This window comes from Caloenas nicobarica, chromosome Z, assembly GCF_036013445.1.
Source record: "Caloenas nicobarica isolate bCalNic1 chromosome Z, bCalNic1.hap1, whole genome shotgun sequence".
NCBI lineage: Eukaryota > Metazoa > Chordata > Aves > Columbiformes > Columbidae > Caloenas > Caloenas nicobarica.
This window is the reverse complement of record NC_088284.1, coordinates 77678774-77703604: the sequence shown is the minus strand read 5'-3', so window position 1 is coordinate 77703604 and position 24831 is coordinate 77678774. Positions and strand designations below refer to the sequence as shown.

At 43.8% G+C, this 24831-nt stretch overlaps 2 protein-coding genes across 3 annotated transcripts in view; one reads left to right on the top strand and one right to left on the bottom strand.

Moving 5' to 3' along the window:
• ACOT12 (acyl-CoA thioesterase 12) overlaps nt 1-1886 on the top strand; it is a 36666-nt gene extending 34780 nt beyond the window's left edge. The window contains exons 14-15 of the mRNA XM_065656968.1: nt 723-849; nt 1752-1886. Of these exons, the coding sequence (XP_065513040.1) occupies nt 723-849; nt 1752-1886 (262 nt within the window). The remainder of the gene's footprint in view (nt 1-722; nt 850-1751) is intronic.
• A 3169-nt stretch (nt 1887-5055) lies between these two features.
• ZCCHC9 (zinc finger CCHC-type containing 9) lies at nt 5056-11904 on the bottom strand. 2 transcript variants are annotated; one of them, XM_065656580.1, is made up of 6 exons: nt 11838-11904; nt 11276-11577; nt 9603-9753; nt 9232-9324; nt 8091-8159; nt 5056-6536 (listed from the first exon to the last, which is right to left on the bottom strand). In XM_065656580.1, exons 2-6 carry the CDS (start codon nt 11561-11563, stop codon nt 6421-6423), a joined length of 717 nt encoding a protein of 238 aa, XP_065512652.1. In that variant the 5' UTR covers nt 11564-11577; nt 11838-11904; the 3' UTR covers nt 5056-6420. The 2 variants fall into 2 exon arrangements, with proteins under 2 accessions (XP_065512652.1, XP_065512653.1); XM_065656581.1 differs by lacking the exon at nt 11838-11904 and adding an exon at nt 11709-11831.
• Nucleotides 11905-24831: the final 12927 nt, after the last annotated feature.

The window sequence follows — 24831 nt, the reverse complement described above, 5'->3', positions numbered from 1 at the left end:
CATGTCTGAGGGGTCCTGTCAATGTGCTGAAGCACCTAACTGTGAGTTTTTCTATTTGTTTTAAGTGACTTTGTAATCCCATTTAGCGTAATTCTAGAGATTTTCTTATTCAAGGGAGTGCTTGGCCATTCTTGAAACCTCACTGTGACACATTCATTGTATCTGTAAAAGTTGCTGTTTTAAAAGGTCCCTTGATCAGTTTAACATACATTGATTTTTTTTCATTAGATTTACTTTTGTTCTTGCATAATGAAACATGGATAAATGGAACCATTTGCTGTATTTTATTGTTCTTTATTCTCAGTTTCTTTTCCTATATTCAGTAATTCCTCATGTTAGCAGGACATTGCTTCTAAAAGGCAATAGTCTGTACTGTGCTTGCTTTTTTCCCCAGCATTTGAGAACCAAATCATATCTACATTTGCTGGGGCCATGCTTTTAAGGCCCCTTATTAAGGGGCTCCTAGGCCCTGAATCTGTGAATGTGGGTTATGGAGAGCAGGATAACTAAATAAAAGGGGGTGTTGTACATGGATGATTGTTCGGTGGCTTTCCACAGAAGTCTTCTTGATTGGCATTTGTGATAAAGCCTTAACGAGGCTCCAGATTGCCGAGCCTGAAAATGACATCTTTGGTATAGCTGTGCATACTCTGTAGTCATTTGCAAGTATCTTTTTCAACATCTTGTTGAAGAAATGTTTGATTCTTCCCCTTGCCCTGCAGCGAACCCTACATGCTAGCTGTAAAATCAGTTACCCTCACATCCGTGCCACCTTCTCCAGGATACTGCAGAAGTGAGATCCTTTGTGCTGGATTCCAGATCTACAGTGAAGGCAACAGCAACTGTACGGTGAGCAGCTCTGCAGACCTCAGCTGTCTCCTTTCCTTGTACATGTGCATACAACCTCCTTTGAGCTGACAGTCTAGAATAGTAACAGCAATGCAACAAAAACCCCAAACAAACAAAAAAACCAACCAACCAACCAGCCAGAACAACAACAACAAACCAAATCAAACCAAACAACAAAAAAAAAGAGTCAGTTTCCCCGGACCTACAGTGTGGTTATAAACACGTTCTTTACTCCACACAGTTTAGGCCAATCTGAATGTTCGGAATGAAATCTAAACTAAGCACTGGAGGTGGCCGTGCACCTCCAGAGAGTCATCCATTCAAGCCTGAAATACACTTCTGAAAGGTGTGTGTTAAACTGCTCTTTGGTGGTGCCCATCTCTTCCCACTGACTACAGGAGAAGGACAAAGAATTGATTCAGATTAAATGCTGAACTTTACCTTTCGTATGTCAGAAATTATGCAATCTGAATCCCATCTCTGGACCCATGACAATGTTTGTCTTTTGTTCTTGTCCATGAGAAGGCTGTAACTTCTTCATTTAAGAAAATATATTTTTGAAAACATTCAGCAGCTCTCAGGGGCTGGGATTCTTTTTTTCAGGCAACAGCTTTGTTCATAAAGCACATATATTTAAGAGGTTATACATAATGTTTCTTGCTGCACTGCTTGTGTCCATTTACCTACATGCTTAAGGACCTGGCAGTAGTGAGGACACTGAGGCCACTGAAACACTGTAAAAAAGGCACGCTCTTTTTGCTAATTATCACCTTCAGTTTCAGAAGCACTGTGTGTTTCTATTTGCATCCATAAAAACTTTGACACTCATCTAGGCTCTGTAAAAAATGGCTAACTATTGCAATCCATAGGCTTTTTTGTTTCATTTATTTTTGTTTAAACAGGTGTGTTACTTCAATCAAGTGACATCAGGTGTTATGCTGTACTTAGCTGCAAATCTTACTGGCTCATCAAAATCCATTGAAGACACAGCTTTGGAATGTATAAAGTTCTTGGAGAGGAAAGGCAGCAAGCACTGAAGTTAAGAACAGATTTGTGAAGAGACCTCTGAAGATTGTCAGCCAGTACTGGTTTAAATTCCTGCACGTGTGTTCATCATCTTTCTACAGTTAGTTATTCTGGATCATGTAGCCAATACTGGGCTTGAGCCCGAGAGTATCTAGTACAAGCATTTTCTATCAAATTAAGGTTAGGCTTTAGGCTCTAAATTCAATTTTTAATTTTAAGAATATTAAAGGACAGATTCTACTTTTGTTTGCATTGATTAATTTTATATAAATGGAGCCAGAATTTGGCCAGGTAGAGCTGTAGCTCATGAGACTATTTCACTGTTTTAATATTATATTGAATGTAATGACATCCAGCCAGTTTTAATTCAGTAAATACCACCCTGGCTAATTTGCAGGGAAGTAGCTTACCCAGTGCTCTGACCTGGTTGTCCAGGTTCTTGCACACTATTATATATAGATTACACCCTATGTAAGATAGTGTTTGCTAATGTTTGTACTTTATCTGTTAATACTTGTAGTTTATCCGTGACTTCCAGTAAATTATTGTTTCTGAGGTTACAAACCCACATTAAATTTTATTACGGTATCTCTGGTCATGACGATGGGGGCTGTTGGCCTTGTACAGAAGCACCCTGGTCTCCAGCTGGCAAGCTCTACGCAAGACTCTTCTGGTATCATTGAGCAGATGCAGAACAGTAAGACTCTTTGATCCACTCCCTCACAGATGAAAATTGAGAACAGTTTCAGAGGTTTTACTGTTGTGTGGCTACTTTGTTTTCTGCTCTTATTTTTGCTCAAAAGAGCCTTGTTCAAAAAAAAAAAAAACAAAACCAAACAAGTAGGATCATCAGCAGTTAGATCGTAACATAAATGCAGGGCTGTTAAGAGAATCAAAGCATGTGAACTGCAGCAGTGCTGTTTTATCTTGTTTGCATCTCTCATGACTGGTCTAGGGCTCTGGTCTTAAGTACATCTTCAGTTTAACCTGTGACCAAATCTAAGCCTTCATCAGTGATTTATAAGTTACAGCACGCCTGCAGGTTTTGCATATGGCGTGTCTAACAAGTGCAGCAGAAGAGAGAGCAGCTGAAGTCCCGGGACAGAAGCTGGGTGCACCGGCACTGTGAGTCACCTGGCCACTCAACAAGGATGGTTTGACCTGAGCCAAAACATCAGTGAAATCGGCCGCTGTCATCTATGCCTAGCAAAGGCTGCCTGCTGCATGGCATACAACACGGGGATACCTTTACACTAGTAGCAAAAAAAGTGAAGTGGGTCCTGGTCTTTGGCAGTGGAGGAGAGACTATAGATGCAGATCCTGATTTTGGATCAGCATTTTTATCAGGTGGGTAAGGTGCAATACCTCTGCCTAGGGCCTAAGGACAGCAGCCTCAGGGCAGTTCTCTGCAGAGCATGAAACCCACCAAGGCCCTGCTCGCCTCCTTCTGGCCCAGCTGACCACGGAAGGGTCCAGCCCACCTCTGTGGACCAGGAGCTCTGCTCCTAGAGTCTTGCCCACACTTGCTGTGTGCAGATGATGGCAGAGAAGCTCTTGAGTGGGCAGGAAAGTCTCTGTAGTGCCAATTTTTAGGGAATAGAGACACCTAATGTTCAGCTCTGAATAAACTATCACATCAGGGAGAAAGAGCCCAAACGCTGCCTGCACCAAGTGTTTCTTATCAAGGTGACTCCCTGTGCAGCAGCTTACAACTTGTCTTTGGAGACACACACTGAACTCAGCCATAGGGTTACTGCAAAGGCTATCTGGAGAACAGCATTTGGCATTTTTGAAATACTAACATTTGCTGAGCTCATGCCCTCTGCCCCCAACACCGAGATGTTGGCCACTGTGATGCAAAGCACTGCCAAGCCCAGCCACGTTCACATGCAGCCACCACGTGTCTTTGTGGGCATACAGGAAGCGTCTTCATTGTATTTTACCAACCTCAGTGAAACCACTAAAACAAGGTTTCCAGCACACAAACTTTGCTTAAACTCTAAATATTTCCCTAACTTTTAAATTTATTTGTGGGTACAATGCATCTTTACTTGCAGCGCTTGTTACAGCTGCTTTTCAAATAGCTTTCTCCAGCTACATGTACTGTTGTGAAATCACGTAGAGGGGGATGAGTGGGTGCATTTAACAAGCAGTTTTGTCCAACAGCGACTGAAGATTGCTAACCGGTGCGGTGGTTGTAGAGCGTAGCATGAGCATTTCAGTGCTTCATCTTCCTCAGCAGTCACTGAAGCAGAGGATGTCCCTGCTTGCTGCAGGGGGGTTGGACTACATGACCTTTGAAGGTCCCTTCCAACCTGAACTAGTCTATGATCCTATGTGCAATTACCTGGAAACAGCTGTTGCCTTTATACTGAAATTTACCAGTCTGACAAAGTCTATTCATTATTCTCAGAGGACAAATGAGAAGTGGGCAGGTGTAACAGCCTGACAAGTGCAAGATGGATCAAAGCAACAGGTATGAAGCTCGAGATTGAGAACAAAGGCTTCTTGTGGAATTTTTTTTGCTACAACTGCCCTGCATCATGCTGGTTTTAGCAGTCCCTTTCACCGAGCAAAGTGACTGATCAGCAGTGGGAAGCAAACAGTGAATTTTCTTTTTCTCTGTGTAACTCAGCAGTCTAAGGGACGCTTCTGCTTCAGGTTGCAGTAGCACAACCAGGTGACTGCATCTTACTCAGACCCACAGCAGCCCCTTTCCTGGGAGGAGAGGCTGCACCCTGAGCCACAACTGACACACCACACTCCCGACACCAACCTCTGATCTGGGATGTACTGGTGCCACTGGGAAAGCCAAGAGGCATGGCTACAACATCCTACAGGTAAAAGAACATGTTACAATATCACGAGTTTTTAAAGACAGAAAATGATCTAAAAAGATGCTTTTTAAACAATGTATTTACTCATACAATGGAAACATCTTTTAAGCTGCGATAAATGCCTGTTGCAAAATGTTCACATTAAAATGATACTGCTTTGAGCTTTAATCCAATAGTTAATTAAAACTCTGTAATTAATCCTTGATTTCATCCACTCCTCTTCCCCATTTAAATGTGTGCTCTATTATAAACTGAGCATACATACCCTATCTTAGTCAACTTAATGTGCCTTTTTATCCACAGCAAAACCAGGAAACCTAAAATAAGAGCCCCAACTATTGCATTCTTTAGCAGCATTTTATTAAAAATAATTAACATGTACAAATATAAAATATATCCACGCAATTAAATTCCTGCATTTGTTTTTTTTGCTGTAAGAAAAAGATGTTCCAAATCCATCGTTTCTGTGGCTGGTCCAAAGCACCTCAAAACCCTGTCCTGAGCTCAAGCTTGCTATCTCATGTTCCGTCTTCTCACCAAGGCAACATATGGACCATTGGGACACTTTTATTAAAAGGATAAATTAATCCCTTAGCAGCAATAGCTTTAACACTGTGCAGCTTGTGCTGCGAGATGAGCTTGAGCTGCACTTCTCCAGAAACATTGTGTTTCCATGTTCATCTTGGGTGAGATGATCAGACAGAAGGGAAAACCCACTGCCACTGGCTGCATGCGCTGAACTACTACAGTACCTGCAGAGCTGTTGTAGGAACTCCGTTTTCAGTTGGTTTTGTGACTTCGTTAATACATATCAGTTTTTCAGGCTGCAGTCTCCATTTAAAAATAAATAAATCTGCCAGTAAGCACGCGTGTGTAATACGAAGTTCACTCCCAACTCACCAAGATTTTTGAACACGCTCCTTGAAAAAAGTAAAGAAACTAAGCAAGCTGCTCACTTGCTCTCCAAGTCTTTTTGGGTGTATGTCACCATGGACAGCAGAGGAATGGCATGATTCCATTTCTGGACTAATACTCAAAACAATCCAACATGCATAACCTACCACGTTAATGCATGTACGCACTTAGCTGAGTAGCAGGAATTGTGCTCTCAAGCTCTGCAGGCTGTACTTGACAGCTTCACCACGAGACTGTTCAGGCTGGCACATACAGAGCAAGAAATCCACTTCTAAAAGAAGGCAAAACCAGACCAGAACCCAAAAAGAGTCTTTAGAAAATAGCCACAATCCCTTTCAGAGAAATAGAGAAATACTCTTATTAAGATCAGCATGATTGTGTTCATCCCTGACACGAAAAAGCATCACTCTTAAGATAACAATACTGACACCGAAATCCAGTGGTCATAGACCCCCGTGGTAAAATGCACAAATCCTTTTTGGTTACTGCAGCCAGATCCCTGTTACAAGAAGTCGATTTCCCTCTGCAGAACTCCCTCTGTGAATCAGAGGAAATGCTGTATTTTGGCGGAGATATATAAAAATAAAATACCCGCCTGCTGTGTTTCTGTTGTTTACAGGTGTTCAGTAAGCTAGGTAAGACCTGGAGGCAAACTGGAAAAATGAGGGGGACAAAAAAATAATTTAGCTGTAGCAGCAGTCCGCTTGATTTTCTGGAACGAGTTACCCACTCAGCGTAGTCACTACTCCAGAGAGAAGCAGTGCCAGCTAACTGGTTTAGAGGCAAGAGGCCTTCAAAAAGTAACAACTTTGGGTACTTTCACTTTCGGTTTTTGCAGCTTTGATGTTTCTGTGATTTCTTCATAATCTGCACTCATTCCAACGGCCCATCGCCCAACTGTAACCTGATCTGCAGAGTGAGAGACAAGATATTACAGAAAGGCTAAGCATTAACATTGTATAAAACTTTCACTTTTGAGGAAGATTTGGCCCATGACGGCCTGTCATTAATTCACCAAAGATCTGACTGTTTAGTTCTAGCTCTGAAGCCAACTCTCCTTACAAAACTTTTGTGTGTGTGTGTTTTGTAAACTCCCTTCTCACATGCAGGTTGTACAGGTTTGAAATCATTACTATGTGTTCATTCCTATTTGACTGTCCAAAGGAACATTCAAAGAGTATGCAGACAATAAATTAGCTCTCACATAAGTCCCAATAACTCTTACAATGAAGATACCAGAATATGTCAAGCACCTCTAGATATGAAGCAAAGACTTTCTCTATTATTCAGATGAAAAAACTAAGCCTGAGGTGGCACAACAGAGCAAAATTTACAGCTCTCAGCTCACACTCCTGCATATAATCGACATCATCCTTTTGCTGTTTAAATGCCATTTAGACCAATTCACACCCCTTTCCTAGAGAAAACAGTTAACCAACTGATATTTCTTTTCTGAATGACAATCTAATTTTGACAGCAACAAATCAAACTATATCAAGAATGTCACACGGATAAATCAATGTTTACTTGGATTAACTTCTGTATATTAAAGCAGGCCAAATAACTCCAGCTGAATAAATTACAAGCTGTAGTGCCTCAACTTCTTTGCTAGCTCTCTGCTGTCTTTCTATAGTCTATCTAAAAGCACTTTGCACGATGTAGACTGATTTCGAAGACTATTACAATTCTTACCAATGGTGCCACAGTTCAAATTAATTCAAATGTTTTTAACCAGCAATACTAGTTTTTGAAACATCAACTAAAATGTCCCTTGGGAAATTAAACAGCAGTTGTCAAGTCAAAAAGTGGCTTATTATTAACTGAAGAGTTCTAGAAGTCATACAAATGGAGCAGAAAAATGCACAAATGTATCTCCACTTCAGTAACAGAATCATTCTTCAAACCCTTTTTTGATGCTTTTGCCTTCCTTACCACAGTTTTTTTTGTATATAATGTGATTTTTTCACCCACACATGTAACTGAAAAACATGTAAGTGAGCAGCTTATTACCTGGCGAATCCAGCTGGACAGATCTCCTGTCTTCAACGACTTGAACACTGCCCTGCAACTGCAGCTTTTACAAGCTGCCCCTACCACCACCATGCAACTATATACAGTTCCACCACAGATAAATCATAAAAACCCCACAGTTTTGTTCTACAGCTGCTAAGTTCTGAACAGCAGCATAAATACCAGCTAGCAAATACACATTAGCTTATATTATCTTCAGAAACCCACAAGCTGGATTTTATTTTTTTAACAGAAAGTTCAAGTTTTGCATTGCAACCTAATGCCTCCTCCACATACGCCTTCGTAATAAGCACTCACTCCCCAAAGAAAGTCACCTTCGCTATTCGCAAGTTTTCTTCTCAAACCCTTTTTTCCTGACCAAAGCCAGGCAAAACAGTAGATATACATAACTGTGCATTCAAACTCCACTCTGTACCCTCTCCTGCATCTCACCTGCATTCTGTTTTTCCGGACAGTCTTTCCTGAAGTGCTCCACAGAGCCACAAAGCCTGCAGCTGCCACCTGTTAAGAGAGAAGGTTGTTACTCTTCCAGGGAAAACAAACAAACACAAAACAACCCTCCTACACTGTTTTGCTCTTGTATGTATATTGAAAAACCTCGTTCACTTGTCTGTAGTGGCAAGCTATAAATAAGACAAGGAAACGTCCCCACGGACAGGTCTGAACTCCTTGGCACAACAATAGGACATTGTGGAGGAGCTACATGGCCAGCTTTGGAAGCTGCAAACACAGCTTCCCCTGTCTGTGTGTCTCTGACAGACAGACAGAGCTGTTTGTAATCATACTGCTCTGTAAAGCATCACATACTATGAATTCCAGTCACCACATACTGAATATTTCTGGTTTGCTGGAAGCTCTCATTCTGAGAAACAAGCTGAATTCAAAGGAATTCAGAAATTAACACGTGCTCCTGAGAGGCAGGTAATCCAGCCGCAGGTACTGAGGTACGAAATATAAACTCTACTCAAAATCCAAGCACTCAAAGTGATTTTTCTTCCAATTTAACTGTGCTGTAAGACCACCCTTTTTGAGTTTGACATACTCAAGTTTGTACTGGGAGACAATGGCATACAGAATGCAATTTGTTAGTGCCAACAATCAGGCAGAACAGAATCTTGAGTGAAATCTTAAAACTTGGACCATATTTTTCATTAAAGTCACCTAAACTGAAAACATCCTCTTTCTAGTGAGAGCCTTTGCATGAACACCTCTCAAAGTCTTAACCTGTAGTGTGAGAGTATGTTTTTAACTCGTACTTTTGTATATTTACATTTAAATACACACTGACTACAAACATACAGCCTATTATGATTTTTTCTTTGTGTGCCTCTCAATATCGCAAGCACAAGCCAGTTATCACACTTTGCATCTCAGCTCATTGTTTAACACTAAACTTACAAACCAGAAATTGCTGGGTAATCGATATTAACACCAAATTTCCCAGAATTAATCTGCTTTTACCAAGAGTAAAAGACACTCGGAAACTCCTTTTAATCACATCCTCATTCACTTTCCATGTTACTGTGTTCTGTGTCAAAAATGTGCTTTGGTTTTAGTAAATTAGTGCACTCACCTTCAGCATACAATCCCTTGGGATTATCTGGACAAGACCTTGACAGATGCCCCATCTCACCACAGATGAAACATTTTGCATACGGGAATGGCCCTGCAAAATCCCATACAGTTTATGATTCACATTAAAAACTTTACAGAGTCACAGACAACTGTGGGCACACTATAAGGACAATATTTTACTGCACTATTACACTATAAACATTATCCTGTCTCTCACACTTTTAGGTTCATTGTTACGATATTGTATTCCTTTAAACATACTAACTTATATCCTCAGAACAGTTAAATTACTAAAATACAAAGCTTGGATTTCAGTAGTCAGAAAACCCAGACAAAGCATCTAGAAAAATACAAATTCCTGAGACATACCAACTGCTGGGTCTATTTTTGCTTTGCATTTGCTGATGTCATGTTCTGTGGATCCACACCGGTAACAGATCCCTGTACCCATATCTTGACTTTCAAGCACTGCAGGACAATCAGCAACACCATGGCCAGGTTCTCTACAGTGGAAACATACCTTTGAAAATACAAATTGGGTTATACGCATTTTCACAGTTTACAAAGCAAAACACAGCACTTACGGTTGACATTACAAAAGAATCCAGTCACTCATTATCTGATTATCACCTATACCCAGTTGACTTTTACTAGGCCGCTATTTCTCTTGCCTGCAGCCTTGAGGATACTATCAGATACATATCTCTAGTGTTGAGATTTGACATTACCTTAACATAAACAGACAAGATTCTGCGAATAGTACTCGAAGACCTGAAAATCCCAGCCTAATAAGGCCTCCCAGCTTTTTAGAAGGCAAACATATCAAGAGATTTTCTCAGGGGAAAAAAAAGCCAGACAAAAGAGATCTCGTACTCTGTCACAAAATAACTGTCAGTGGCCTATGCCACTAAACCATATTATTATGGGTACTTTTCTACATTCACCAACAACACTCTATACGAGGTATTTATGCACTGATGACTGACTGCCCTAGATGAACAATGATACTCGATTTTGACTACGGTGCAATTCCCCAAGCTCTTTAAGTACCGCTGCAGTAAGTGCACAGGTAAATATAAGCAATGTTGCACCAGCTCTACAATTTACGCACAAAGAAATTAGATATCTCAGATTAATTAGCAGTAACTCTCTTTACTATGTTCCCAGATTACACTCAGCGTAAGTTTTATGCTGAATGCGTAAGTTTGTGCTGAGATAACTGGTTTTAGACAGTCTTATTAGAGTCTGCTGGAGATCTCACTCCAATTCTTAAGATGTTGCAGAAGGAGGCCCCAAAACAGCAGAAACATTGTACTGATGAATCACATATAGAAACGCACTGAATTAGTTTCATCCAGGAGACAAGGGGGGCTGCAAATTCATCAAAGGGTAGCAATAACAATGTTGAAACAGAAGAGCTGTGCCGAAGTCTAAGAGTTCAACTGAAACTACAGAATCACAGAATGGCTTGGGTTGGAAGGGACCTCTGGAGATCATCCAGTCCAACCCACTTCGGGAGTCTAAAGCAAGTTCACCAGAGCAGATCACACAGGAATGTGCACAGACGAGCTGGAATGTCTCCAGAGAAGGAGACTCCACAGCCTCTCTGGGCAGCCTGTTCCAGGGCTCTGGCACCTTCAAAGTAAAGAAGTTTTTCCTCATTTTCGGATGGAACCTCCTGTGCTTCAGTCTGTGCCCATTGCCCCTCATCCTGTCGTTGGGCACCATCCTCTTCACTCTTGAGATATTTATAAACTTTGATTAGACCCCCTCTCAGCTTCTCTTCTCCAGGCTGAGCAGACCCAGCTCCCTCAGTCTCTCCTCATAAGAAAGGCGCTCAAATTCGCTGTTTGTTCACTTTAGCTCGAAATGTCGCCCAGCACACACACAGTCTGGAGCAGGTCGGGCACTCGGGCTCCTCACCCAGCTCCAGGCAGTGCCAGCGGGCTGAGGGATGTGTGATCCCCACACGGAGCTTTCCCTCAAGCTTTCAACAAGCTGCCACCCACAGGCAAAGACCCACGACCCAAGGCAAAACTCACCATGGCATTTTTCTTCATTTCTTGCCGCCTCAGCCTCCTCCCCTCCCGCCGCCGGTCCTTCCTCAGCGCCTCGGCCGCCTCCCCCCGCGGGCAGCTCCGCCGCACGAACGCCGCGAACCCGTTCACATCCTCGTTCAGGTACTCCTTCTTCTTCTTCTTCCCCTTCTCCTGCTCGTTCTTCCCCGGCCGAGGGCCCGGGCCGCCCTCCCGCCCCGCCATCTCCTCCCAGGGGGTGGCCGCCAGCGCCTTCCCGGCGGCAGCGCCGCCGCGACGGGCCCATCTGGTCATGGCGGCGCCGGCCCCTGAAGGGAGGCACGGAGCTGAACGCGGGAGCCCCGGAGTGCGGCACAGGCCCCGCTGCCTCAGCGAGGCGGCTCCTCCGACCCGGACGCCGAGGGGCTTTGAGGCGCCTCCCCCCCTCCCCTCCCCTCACCTCAGGGCCGCGCTCCCTCGCCCGCCTCCCGAGGCGGCGGCGCTAGGACCCCGAGGCGGCGGCGCTAGGACCCCGAGGCCCGTCCCGAGAGGGGCCCCGGCCTGAAGCGGCCGCGGAGACGCCGCTCACCCGAGTCCGCCGCGGCAGTCGAGACCGGCTCACAGAGCGGCCGCCGCCGTGCGCCGGAAGTGAAGCGGAGTCCCCGTGGCCGGCGGAGGGGCGGGCCGCGCGCCACTTCCTCCCGCCGCCGCCGCCGCTTGTCGCTCGGGCTCCGCGTCCCGCCGCCATGTTGAGGCGGGGCCGGGGCCGTCCGGGGTGAGGCCGGGGCGGCCGAGCCCGGTCCGACCGCCAACGTGTGGCAGAGGCCGCAAGCGCCTCCCGACGGGGCCGGTCTGGCCCGGGAGCAGCTCTCGGCCTCGCCCAAGCGCATGTGTGGAGATCCGGTGCTCACCTCCCTCCTGACGGTGCCGCCGAAGTGCGGCGTGCCCGTGATGGTCTCACCTGCAGTTTGACAGTGTAAGAAACGATTATCTTCCCGATGTACCAGGCTTAGGCAGTGTCTCTCAGCAAAGCATGTTTTATATACAACTTTGCAAGACCAGGCACCCCGAACAAGGCTCAGGCCCCTGCCTATATTCCCATAGTCCCGGCCATGAATTCCCTCCCGTGTTCCCCTTGGGTTGGGTACTGCAGGGTATGCAGCCTCTCTGATGCTTCCTGGATGTCCTGCCTCAGTTTACCTCTCTCACTACTCCCAATTCTAACGACCCCCTCGCCTTATTTATTTATTTCCATTTAAGGTATAGTTTCTTGGCTCTCTCGCCACTACCTTCTCCCTGCCCCCAACATTTACCCACAGAAATTGGTTTGCATTAGTACATTTCCTCAATTCGTGCAAAGAGGCTTTGTTTTACATTTAAGGTGTTATAGTGGATGTGTCTCAGTCTTTATCACATTTCAGATTTACAGTTGTGAAAACAACATTCTTCCGTGAATGGCCACAGAGTAATGTGGACGGCTGTTTTCTGTATGGTCTCATTGAAGCAGATGTTTCAGCCTCTAACTTTGTTGCAGGGGTAAAAGGATCGTGGGACATAGCCCTTTGCAGGCACCTGTGCTTCCAGGGGAGCAGCCGGAGGAGCTGGGAGGTTCATGAGGGGTGGCAGGAGTTACTGTCCTTGTGCAGGTGCCTTTCACAGAATCACAGAATGTCAGGGATTGGAAGGGACTTCAAAAGATCATCTAGTCCGATCCCCCGGCTGGAGCAGGAACACCCAGATGAGGTTACACAGGAATGTGTCCAGGCGGGTTTTGAATGTCTCCAGAGGAGACTCCACAACCTCCCTGGGCAGCCTGTTCCAGTGCTCTTTCTCCTTGCACAGCCCTGCCACCACAGCCTGTCCTGCATCTGAGTGTGGAGTGGGTCATTGGGCACTGCAGCTGGTGCCAGCTGGCTTCACATATTGCAGTCTGTAGGGGAGCTGCAAGCTGTGCCTAAGTCACAGCGCAGGCAGCGTTTCAGGGGTGCTGCAGAGCTACTGAGGAAGGGGACATGGCAGAGGCTGGGGCTCTGCCACTGGTGGCCTGCTTGGCTGCTTGTGAAGGGTGTGTGGGACAGTCCCACCCTTGGGTCCGTGGCCTTTGGTGACTCTTCCGTGGGTGCAGCTGCACACCCCTGGAAACAGTGTGCCCAAGCGAGGAAAAAGACCAACAGCATCCTGGCTTGTATTAGCAACAGTGTGGCCAGCAGGACTAGAGAAGTGATTGTGCCACTGTACTCGGCGCTGGTGAGGCTGCACCTTGAATCCTGTGTTCAGTTTTGGGCCCCTCACTATAAGAAGGACCTTGAGGTTCTGGCGCAAGTTCAGAGAAGGGTGATGAAGCTGGTGGGGGGCCTGGAGCACTGGTCTGATGAGGAGCGGCTGAGGGAACAGGGGCTGTTCAGCCTGGAGAAAAGGAGGCTGAGGAGAGACCTTATCGCTGTCTGCAACTACCTGAAAGGAGGTTGTAGCATGGAGGGGGTTGGTCTCTTCTCCCAAGTAGCAAGTGATAGAACAAGAGGAAATGGCCTCAAGTTGCACCAGGGAGGTTTAGATTGGATGTTAGGAAAAATTTCTTCCCGGAAAGGGTTGTCAGGCATTGGAACAGGCTGTCTGGGGAAGTGGTGGAGTCGCCATCCCTGGCAGCATTTAAAAGATGAGGTTCTTAAGACATGGTTTAGTGCTAGAGTTAGGTTATGGTTGGACTCTATGGTCTTGAGGTTCTCTTCCAACTGAAATGGATCTATGATTCTGCGCATTCCCACAGTTTTGACGCCAACACGCTTCATCATTCTATGCCAGACTCTTTGCAGTTGGGGAGTTGTGCTGGTGCAGTTACACAGGCTTAAATGCTCGTATTGTTAAGTCAGTCTTGTTTAGATGGAGTCTAGCTTTCACCACAAGTGATGGCTGGGGCATCTAAATGGTCCCTACCTCTGCCTTGCAGCAGTGGAGCTGATTCCAACATTCACCTGAAAAATTTACAGGAGGCTTTCTGAAGGAGGATAGCTTTTGAAATGCTTCATGACACATTTCACTCTCTCCAAACTGCTCCTTTATGGTAAATCTCCAGGACTATATTAGAGGCCTCTGTTTAGCAATAAAATAAATATTAATCCAATAAGAATTTTTTTCTCAAGTCAGTCTTCTGTTTGTTGTATTTTAAATGGTTTTGCCAGATCTCCATTACCCTTCCTGGTGCTCTCGAGCTGATGTTACAAGGACAGCTGAGCACCATTACGTCTTTATTAGTTACCCTTAATATTTTTGTCTCTATAGAGAAATTGCCTTGCTGTATTTTGCTGATTTTCAGGGGCTTTGCATCCACTAGAGGGAGGTGTTCACAAAGCATGCGTTGCTCTTGCTGTTAAACTGCATCACTGCCAGTAAGAACAACCACAGATTTAAGAATAACTAGAGTGCATTTACTGCAGGTAAAGATAATTTATGAATGCCATTTAAGAGCTACTGTTAATAAGCTAGGAAATAAACCCAGAAAGATTCAGGATTTCATTTTAAAATTAAAAATAACTAATCTGCTGATGTAGTTACAGCTCAACCACAGCATGAGGTCCCAGTTGTTCCACAGCATCCTGCCAGCGAGCAGATAGATAAGTAATCATGGTCAAAGCTGATCCATAAAGGGAGCAGAAACCGGTGACACTGGCCCAAGGGAGGGAAGATCAAGGCAATCAAAGATCCCACAGGCATCAATCATCACAAATATTTCAGATGTATGTATACTGTGTATTGATAAGACTAGTCTATGAATAGCCATACATTGATGTATTGGAAGGTTTTTAAGTACTTGTAAGGGTTTTTCAAAAGAGCTGGTGTGAAGTGCCTGCTAATGTGTATGTAGTGTACATGCCCTGATTAATTTTATGTATTGCAGTGGGTGGAAATTGATATACTTGTCAAACAAAAAGAAAATACGTGCACACATTTAGTTATGTCCATCACATATGTCCATCTGTCTGTCAGGTTATTTTCACTAAGTGGAGACAGCGACATGCCTCCTGGTGTGTGTGGGCTCCTTGCTGGTTTTGCTTCAGTGCAGGTTTTTATTTGACTGCAACAGGTTGTTGGTTCCCATGTGCACATGGAAATGGGTGTAGGGAAAAGCTGAAGAACAGCGTAAGCAAAAGCAGTGAGAAGGGACTTTCTTTGCTTCCTGTTCTGCTGAAGTATTGAATGTGTTTTCTTTCTTTTCCACAGTCTGAAATTTTACGTGTGTGTGTCTAGGCAGGATGGCTGGCCCTTAGGATTCCTGGCCAGCTTTGCAGGCTGTGGAAAAGGCTGTTTAATACCTTTCTACTAAATCAATAAGACACTATTTCCATCACAAATATAACTTCTTTGATAGTGACCACACCTGTTTAAATTTGCACTGCTTTAGGTTTGTTCCAATTTGTCATTAGTTAGCTGGGAGCTCTGCTGTACACAGGCAGCAGGTGAAAAATGAGCAAGACAGCAGTCATGCAAATCATTGTAAAATTTTTATGCCCTTTTTTTCATATTTTACTAAAAGACACCACATTGCCTGTCCACAGCACAGTTTTCATAGCCCCACAGTCTAATGCCTCTCTTAGGAGGCTTTCTTCATAAATCCATCATGAATATAAATTGCTTCGGAGATCTGAGACAGCAGAATTGAAAATCTGGACCAGTGGATCCTGTAGAATCTTTGGTAATTTGGGATGACATCTTGTGACATCTTGACATTCTGGTTTTATCATTCGATGTTAGTAACCAAAGAAAGAGAAGCATGTGTGAATCCTTCTCTCTCCTTCAAAGATGCTTTCTCTCTCTTTTTTTTTTTTTTTTGGTTCACCCATTCTTGCAGCAAGTAGCATAATTCAAGCTCTGACTCGGTGTTCCTCAGTCCGTGTCTGTGGGAGTTGTCCTCTTAGACCACGACAGTAGCTCAGTAAGAAGCGCATCTTGGAAAGATGGCAAAATGGGAAGGTCGACACAAAAAATGGCAGTGGTTAAATGCCAGACACGGCCTGTGATGTAGGTTCAGGAGAGTGAAAAATGCAAAAGAGCGAGAAGAATGCAGTAGGAAGAACTCATGAAGGAACGTCAAGGGAAAAATGTTCTGTCTGCAAACCCTGAGATTTGCAGCTGCAGCTCCTTTACAAGATGGAGATGATGCACTTGCATTTTTGGGGGCCCAAAGAAAGACTGTGGTAAATTGGAAAAGAAATATCAAGATGTCCCTTGTGGTCTGGTATTTCATAGAAGCACAGCCATGAAACTGGATGTGTCAGTGTCAGATTCTTTATGAAGCTTGACAATTGACTTTGGTTTTGTTCTGGCTGATAGTGGTCATAATCCTCAAACCCCAAAAAAGGAAGTTTTATCTGCTGAACATGTGCCAGACATAGGGCTGTCGGTATCTTTGTTCACTCTTTTTTGCCTGTGTTTTTTGGATGGTTAATACTACTTGTCAGGGTGGCATTTTTCTGGTTGTTTTGATGTAAGCCTCGGGAGAGAAAGGAAAAAATAAGGCCTGTTTCTGCTTAAATTCTTTTATATCTGCAGTATTCTGAGGGCACCTGTACAGAGGTTCACTTTGGTTTATTCACCATAAACTGAACAGGGGTTTTTTGTTGTTTTTTTTTTTGGTTTGGTTTGGTTTTGTTTTTTTTTTTTCTTTGGTTGTTTGTTTGGTTGGTTTTTTTTGGCTTTCTCGTCTGTGTTAAATGATGACATTGAATATTTATGAATTTAATTGCTGCACCTTCAGTAGGCTTCAGTAAGCCTACTCAAATGACCGTCACCCTATGTTATTTCCATCAGGCTGTGTTGCTTGTGGCTGTGATTCTCTCAGGATATTTAACAAGTGCTTAAATATGTTGGTCAATCAATTCACTTATGTTGCTGGATCAACTCACATATTTAAAGGTTTATATTTAGGCAAGTGCTGAAGTGCCTGGATGAACTGATACCTTTAAAGGTTAACCTGTGGTCAGCTATTTTATTTAGTTACTTTACACTGCAAAGAAACACTGTGTTTTACTACTTCTCTAACTTCTCTATCAAAATGAAAATCTGGAAAGCATGGATCAAGTGAAAAAGTATTATTAAATGCACACTGTCATACAGCACAAGAATTTTCCCTGTTGTTATTCTCGATGGGTGCGTGTTAAAGAGACATTGTTTTATCATATGAGAACGTAGTTTTTGCTTTTTCACAAACACACAGGGAAGAACTATATGATTTTAAACTGAATTGCACAGCACTACACTTTAGCTACTACCTTAATATCACAGAGTAAGTTTTAATTTCTAGGACCGATGATGCAAAAGAATGAATAACTGAAGAACTGATTATCCTCTGCAGTTCACTGGCATACATGGGATGTAATGGCCTCTTTCTGCTACAGTATTGGTTGTATTTTGAATAAAGCTGCTGTGTTTCACAGAATAAAGGAAAAACAATGATCTACAGCTGCAAGCAGAAGCAAACATAGGGATACAGGCATGCTGAGCAGCAAGGGAGGGTGCCCTACACTGCTTCTACTATTTTCGGTCTTACTCATATCTTGTAATCCTGTCCCTCAAGAAAAATACATATCCCGCATTTCTACAGAAGAAAGTCAAAGTGCCAGTAGTCTCCTGTCTTTATTTGCCAAGTGCTAGCCCAAATGATCAATAGTTTGTAAGTGCAAAGCCATTTGGATAACAAGCTCTTGTTTAGGCATCTCCTATGTGACTTCTGTTGGAGCTAGGCACCTAGACATGTTTTTAAGATTTGCCACTAACTTTTGGAATTAGTAATTTATCTTTGCATTCTTGGATGGTTTGGGTTTGAGAAGGTGTTCTGGCTTGGAGGAGAGAAGTCCACCTCGAAATACATGTATATAAGTATCTCCATATTTGGTGATACAGATTTAGCTAGCTAGGCAGTATCATCAACGTATGGGCCTTTTTAGGCATAAGAAATAGATATTAATAATTTTTAACATGGTTATCATTGGTGTCCATGAGGTTCATAAACATTCCTGATAACTCTGCTCATGCCCCTGTTGCCAAATGACTGTCAATTGTAACTGCTTCAGAAAGCAGAGCTACAGAACCAGAACGAGAGCTGAGATGGGTACTTTGATAAAGATACAGACAGAAGACTTATGGACAACATTTGCATTTCAAACAAAAATATGTGTGTGCACAAAATTAACTAAAATTAACTGACATCATTAATTATTTTTTCTTGGAAGCTTGTGGATCCATGTGAGTTCCCAGGAAGTAGGTAGATGAAATAAATATGCTAAAGACCCTTCTTTACTGATAACCTAGTATTGTAATATAGCTGGTATTTTCTCATTATGAGCCTAGTCTTCTTCTATAATAATTTATACTGAGTGAATTAAAAACATGATGTCAATCAGCAACAATATGCTGTGCAGTAGATGACTCTATGTTTGTACCCTCCTGGAAGACTAGAGTTGGTAGAACTTCTGTACAATACACAGTGCACTTCTGTGTGTGCCGTGTCTTCAGGCATCTGTGCAGGCAAAATAAATGGCAGTTTGAAGTCTTTAATCTTTTAATCAAGCCTTAAGCTGAAAGTAAACTGTAAAAGGCATTACAGTAGAAGATGAACATTAATTGTTTTGGCAGGTCTTAAATTATATTGTGACAAATCTTACTAGTAACATAATTCTGCATGTAGATACTAGCTGTAATTCATTCCCCATGTTGTCTGCTGCCTTTTTTTATATTTCCAGAGAAAAATTACATGAAGTATGTTCAGGTGTGCATTAGTCTTGTAAGAGTGGCAGTTTCATGAACTTTCAAAGTCTGTCTAGTCAGTTTTTGCTAGGACACCAAGTGACTGTAGGCGTAAGGTGTCATGAGCAAAATCTATTACAACTGTCATAGCTACACGCTTGGGTCTTAAGCTGTTAAATCAGGCTTCAGAAAATAAATCAGCACATGTAACCCTACCTACCAAAGTCATCATTACAGGGAACCCCCCTAGAGAGGCATGAATTTTGTTTGCTCTTTCCATGAGTTGAGTGAACACCAGTGCATGGAATAGAGCCCAGATTCGGAGATACCACAGTAAGTCAGTCTTCAACCACTCTGATTCTGCTGTAGCGCATATTGTGTTATATTTCTTGGCAAGATGTGTTACAGTAAATCCTCCACTGTCTTGCTCTTTTTCTGTACTAACAGCTCATATTAGGGATGACCTTACAACTTAGCAGAAAACTGAGGCGCTCCAGACAATATGTGCTGTTTAGTAGCTCACTCAGTCACAGGAGACCTGCCTGCTAATATTCAGAAAATGTCTGTTGCATATCTCGTAGGAGCCCAGCTACCAAGTATAGGAAAGTTATAGCCGTCTTTGTGAAACAAGTGTTTCTCTTTCTTTGGAGCTGCTGTCCTGCAGCATCCCTTGCCACTCCTGAGGCAGCCCCAGGCCTGCCACACTGTGTCCTGTGCTTGGGTTTCCTGCCTCCCTCACCTTGGTCCAGCCCCTGACCCCGCTAGTGGCTTGAATTTTACATTTGATCTACTCCTTGACTTTTGAGTTTATTGACAATGCCTCTTCACCAGGCCATGGGCTTGTTGCAAGAGTTGGCTTTTCTCGGAGTCAGTCTTTGTGTGTGTTAACTTCATCACAGCTCCAAACCCAGTTCAGTCTTGGCACAAATAATTTGCCTTATGTGTTCATGCTTGAATCTCCCAGTATATGTAATTATGCTCCTGACTGGCTGAGAGTTCCCTGAATTCTGTTTTCCTTGGCTCTTACGTGCTTTCAGCCTGTGTTCCTCTCATGTACTGTTTTTTTCTTTTAACTTTTGTACATCTTGAGAAAGGTCTGTCATTAACACTAGCGTTTTAGTAGTGCATAGGTCAAAGGATCTCTAGTTTTCTGAAGGCCTTTGCTCCTCCTATGGTGCAAATGCAAATGAACACAGTTTATTCACATAACTCCAGCCATTTAGACAAGGTATTTATTATTAGAGCAATATTTGTGTGGCAGTTTCAGCACAGAAGAATGTGTTCACTGTTGTACAGATGCACTTCTTGCAAAGTCATTGTCCGTTGCCTGCTAGAGCTGGAGTTCAGTGCCCATTATTCCCTCTTCCTCTAATGGCAAATTTCTCTCCAGTTTTCACCCTGCATGAACTGCTTGATGAACGATGTGTGTGCTTTGATGGAGCATGACCTGAGAGTTTAGTTTTGCTGATCCCTAGTTGCTGATCTTTTCGTCAAGAAGATTATAAAAGTACTTGAGGCATGGCATTTAGCTCTTCTTCGAGTATTTAATCAAATAAATTCCAAAGATTTATAGATAATCAGTGTCTGAATCTATCAGGAAAGAGCTTTGTTGGCAGAAAAGGATCTCAGCAGTGCAAAATTGATTGCATGGGAAACTTAAATATGAGAATGTGAGAACTAACATTGTATGTCTAGGGTTAATGCACCAACCCATCTTTTTAACATTTAATATCTTCTTATTGAATCATAATCTATGATTCTCTTTTTTTTTGTTTGATAACCTTTCAGGTTGTGTATTTCCTGCTGCAGCCGTTCCCTGGAGCATATCCTCTGAAAAAGTACAGCTGCAGTGAAAGCAGTAAGCTGTCCTTGAAGAGGAACAGAACCCTGCACCTCCCCACACCCTCCAGCCCCAGGGTATACTTTACTTGGAGATAAACATGGTCCAAGCAGACAGCAAACTGGTCAGAGAACCATAATGACGGAGTAGGACTGAGTAAAGATGACCAGCATAACATTTATAGAAATGTGACTGTCCAGGTTTTGCTTAACACATTAAATAGTAATGTGGAATGAAGAATGAAAGTTCATAGAAACATAGAATCCTTTTGGTTGGAAAAGACCTTTAAGATCAGCAAGTCCAACTGTTAACCCAGCACTGCCAAGGACGTCTCGAAACCATGTCCCTAAGAACCTCATCTATGCATCTTTTAAACCCCTCCAGGGATGGTGACTCCACCGCTTCCCTGGGCAGCCTGTTCCAATGCCTGACAACCCTCTCCATGAAGAATTTTTTCCTCATATTGAATCTAAACCTCCCCTGGCACAACCTGAGGCCATTTCCTCTTGTCCTATCACTTGCTACTTGGGAGAACAGACCAACCCCCTCCATGCTACAACCTCCTTTCAGGTAGTTGTTGAGAGTGAGAAGGTCTCCCCTCAGCCTCATTCGTATATTAATCAGCTGGGTTACTCTTGCTGACAGTCATGGAGAGTGAGAAGGATCACAGCAGTGGAAAACGTAGATAGCAAATAACAAGCCTTTAGAAAATAATCCACATAAGAAAGAGTATTTTGATTGCGAAGGACACACTTGGAAGCCAACAATACAGAGAAAGCCAGAGTTTAATCATAGCAGAGAGTAAATCGTATCAGAGTATCCATATTTTGTGCGGGCTTACAATTCCGTGTCAGATCAGAGCACAGGACAGCCAGGGCATTTCTCTGGCTTTTTTACTCATGTGCAGGCATTTTGCAGTAATTTTGATTCAGTCATGGCATCACAGCATTATGTAGGCTGGAGTTCTGAAAGTGATCAGGTCCAACACAGCCCACTAGGCCACCCACAAAGCAGGGCCAACTTAGATTGATCGTGACCTTGTTCCTTGAGTTTGGAGTATGTCCACATCTTTTCCTATGCTTTGATTTTCTGAGGTCCCAGCGTCGATCTGTTGCCTGTCATCCTATCACTGTCCTACCACCCAAGAAGAGTCTTTAGCTTGTCTTCTCTGCATCCTCTGACCTAGACAGCAGTTGTGGACATCAGTAAGATCTGCCACTAGCCTTCTTTCTCCAGACTGAACAAACCCAGTTCCCTCAGCTTCAGATTATACATTATGTGCTCCAGCCCCTGTGACCATCTTGGTGGCCCTGTCCAGGACTTGCTGCAGTTTGTCACAGTCTTTCCTGTTCTGGTGAGCCCCGAATTGGACACAATACTCCAAATGAAGTCACACAAGTACCAAACAAAAGGGAATAATCATTTCCCTCAACCTGTTGGCTACACTCAGGTGTAACACAGCTCAGTATGGGCATACCGTTGACCCATATTCGAGTTGCTGTCCACCAGGACCCTAAGCCCTTGCAAAGCTGGTTTCCACCCAGTTGTCCCCAGCTTGTGCTGTTGCATGGAGTTGTTCCATTCCAGAATTTGCCTCTGTTGAACTTAATGGGATTTCCGTCAGCCCATTTCTACAGTCCAGTGCCCTCTGAAGAGCAGCCCTGTTCCTTCTTATTTACCCCTAGCAAAGGACTGGCTGACTGAAATGCACTCCGTCACCCAGGTCATTATTAAAGGTATTAAAACAGTGTCATCAGCTCCAGTATCAACCCCTCGGGGGAGCTACTAGTAAATGGCTGCCAGCTGGACTTCATACCGCTGCCTATCAGCAGTTTGTAAGTCAGCAGGAGAAAAGCAAGTTGAGGCTATAATCTGAGCACATTTGGCCCACAGTCGAATTTTGTGTTGATCTGAGTGTTTTGGAGAGCTAACAGTGATGTCTTACCAGTTTTACTTGTTTGCCTTTGATGTGAAATCAGCAGAAGTCTCTTTCCCTCACCCAGAATTAACGCTATTAACCACCATTTAGAAAGCTGGTAGCAAAATGTTAGGGAACGTACCCAGCATAGATGAGGAAGAAACAGCAATTGTGTGGAAGCTTCAACCTACTTCATATGCAACAGTTCTGAGCAAGAAACAAGAGTGCATCATGCTGCCAGTTTCCCAGAGCTGCTAATTCACCATCTAGCTCTCAGTTAGAATCACAGAATGTCCTTGGTTGGAAGAGACGCACACAGATCACCAAGTCCAACTCCTGTCCCTGCATAACACAACTCCACAGTTCACACCATGTGTCTGTCTGAGGGCGTTGTCCAGTCTCTTCTTGAACACTGTCAGGCTTGGGGCTGTGACACCTCCCTGGGGAGCCTGTTCTCGTGCTCCAGCACCCTCTGGGTGAGGAACCTTTTCCTAATTTCCAACCTAAACTTCCCCTGGCACATCTTCCTGCCATTCCCTCAGCTTTTGTCATTGGTCACCGGAGTGATCAGTGCCTGCACCTCCTCCTCCTCTTGTGAGGAAGCTGTGGCCACCATGAGGTCTCCCCTCGGTCTCCTCCAGGCTGAATACACCAAGTGACTTCAGTCACTCCTCGTATGGCTTCCTCTCCAAACTCTTCACCAACTTTGTAGCCTTGTTCTGGACACTCTCCAGTAGCTTTATATTAATTAACTTCCAATTGTTATTTTTGAGGCCTGTAACTGGTTATGGCCTACCTAGCCAGTCACAGCTCTTCAGATATGATTCACTGAAAAACCTTCTTGAGGGACTTCACACCAAGTTGGTGTTGTATAGTAGGCGTCACCTGAGAGGTTTCTGATGAAGGATACTTTGTTAGAGGAGTTCCTACCATATGGTAATTAAACCGACATATGTTTTCTCAATGTTTTCTCAGAGTTTGCACTGCACGAGTTTTGTAAACTAAATTGGTGTTGCTCAAGGTGCTGCAATGGGCTCCAGAGTGCTGGTGTGGACACTATTAGACTGCATGTCCTTGACATACCCGCACGTACAGTAGCAATGGGCACCTCTGCAGTGTCCTGTCCCTGCCCACACAAACCTGAAACATTTTCTGCTGAAACTACTCCCCGCTCAACAGCATCAGAGGCAGCGCATTCATCAGAACATGTTTTGACTTTTTTTTTTTCCTGAGCACTAGTGTTTTGAATGTGGTTACTGTGAAACACTGAATATGTTTCAATATGCAAAAAACCAGCAACGGGGCTGTTAGGATCTATCTTTTCTTTCCACCAAGCTGCTAACCACATAGAATAGTGGTGAGCACAGTGAAGACCTTAGGGTGGTAGTGTGTCCTAAGGCACCTTGGTGAGTTAGCTGGAGCCTGGTCCCCATTACCTGGAACCTGAAAGCTGCAGGAGAAGACTGGGATAGGCCATGCTCTGGATGCAGAATATCAGCAAAACAATTTGCCTGCTGATTTTGGGGCCAGCTTGCTGCAGCCCGAGGCCATAGGCCAGAAATGGTGCCTGAGGAAAACAGCTAAGTACCTGGTGAGTTCTCCAAGAGTTAAAAAGTCTGAGGGTTTGGGATAACATGGTAAAGAATTTTGTTTGCAGACCAGTCCCGGGGAGAAGAGACAGCTCCCATGCAGAAACACCATTGGGCTCTTGACCACAGGTCAAGTGATAGGACTACAGAGACTGAATGCACGTGCAGCTACCTGCTCCAGTTAACTGTTGAATTCACCATGGTGTCCAGCGGTGGCTGAAGAAGCAACGAGCACTTAACAGCACCTGCCCCTCAAGCTGGCAGATTTTGGCTGCTGGAACAGTCACTGGAGAGAAATGCTTCTGTGGATGAAAATCAGGTGCTTGTAGGAGACCTCCTAAGTATGGCCATAGGTGCACATGCAGGCTAGAATTAGAGATTTGTGCTTTTTGTGTTACTGAGATAGTGTTTTTCTTATCACCAACCAAGAAAGAAAGGGAAGCATTCCCCGCAAAAGAGCATACTGAGGTGGTTGTGTTGGGTGCATCCTAGTAAA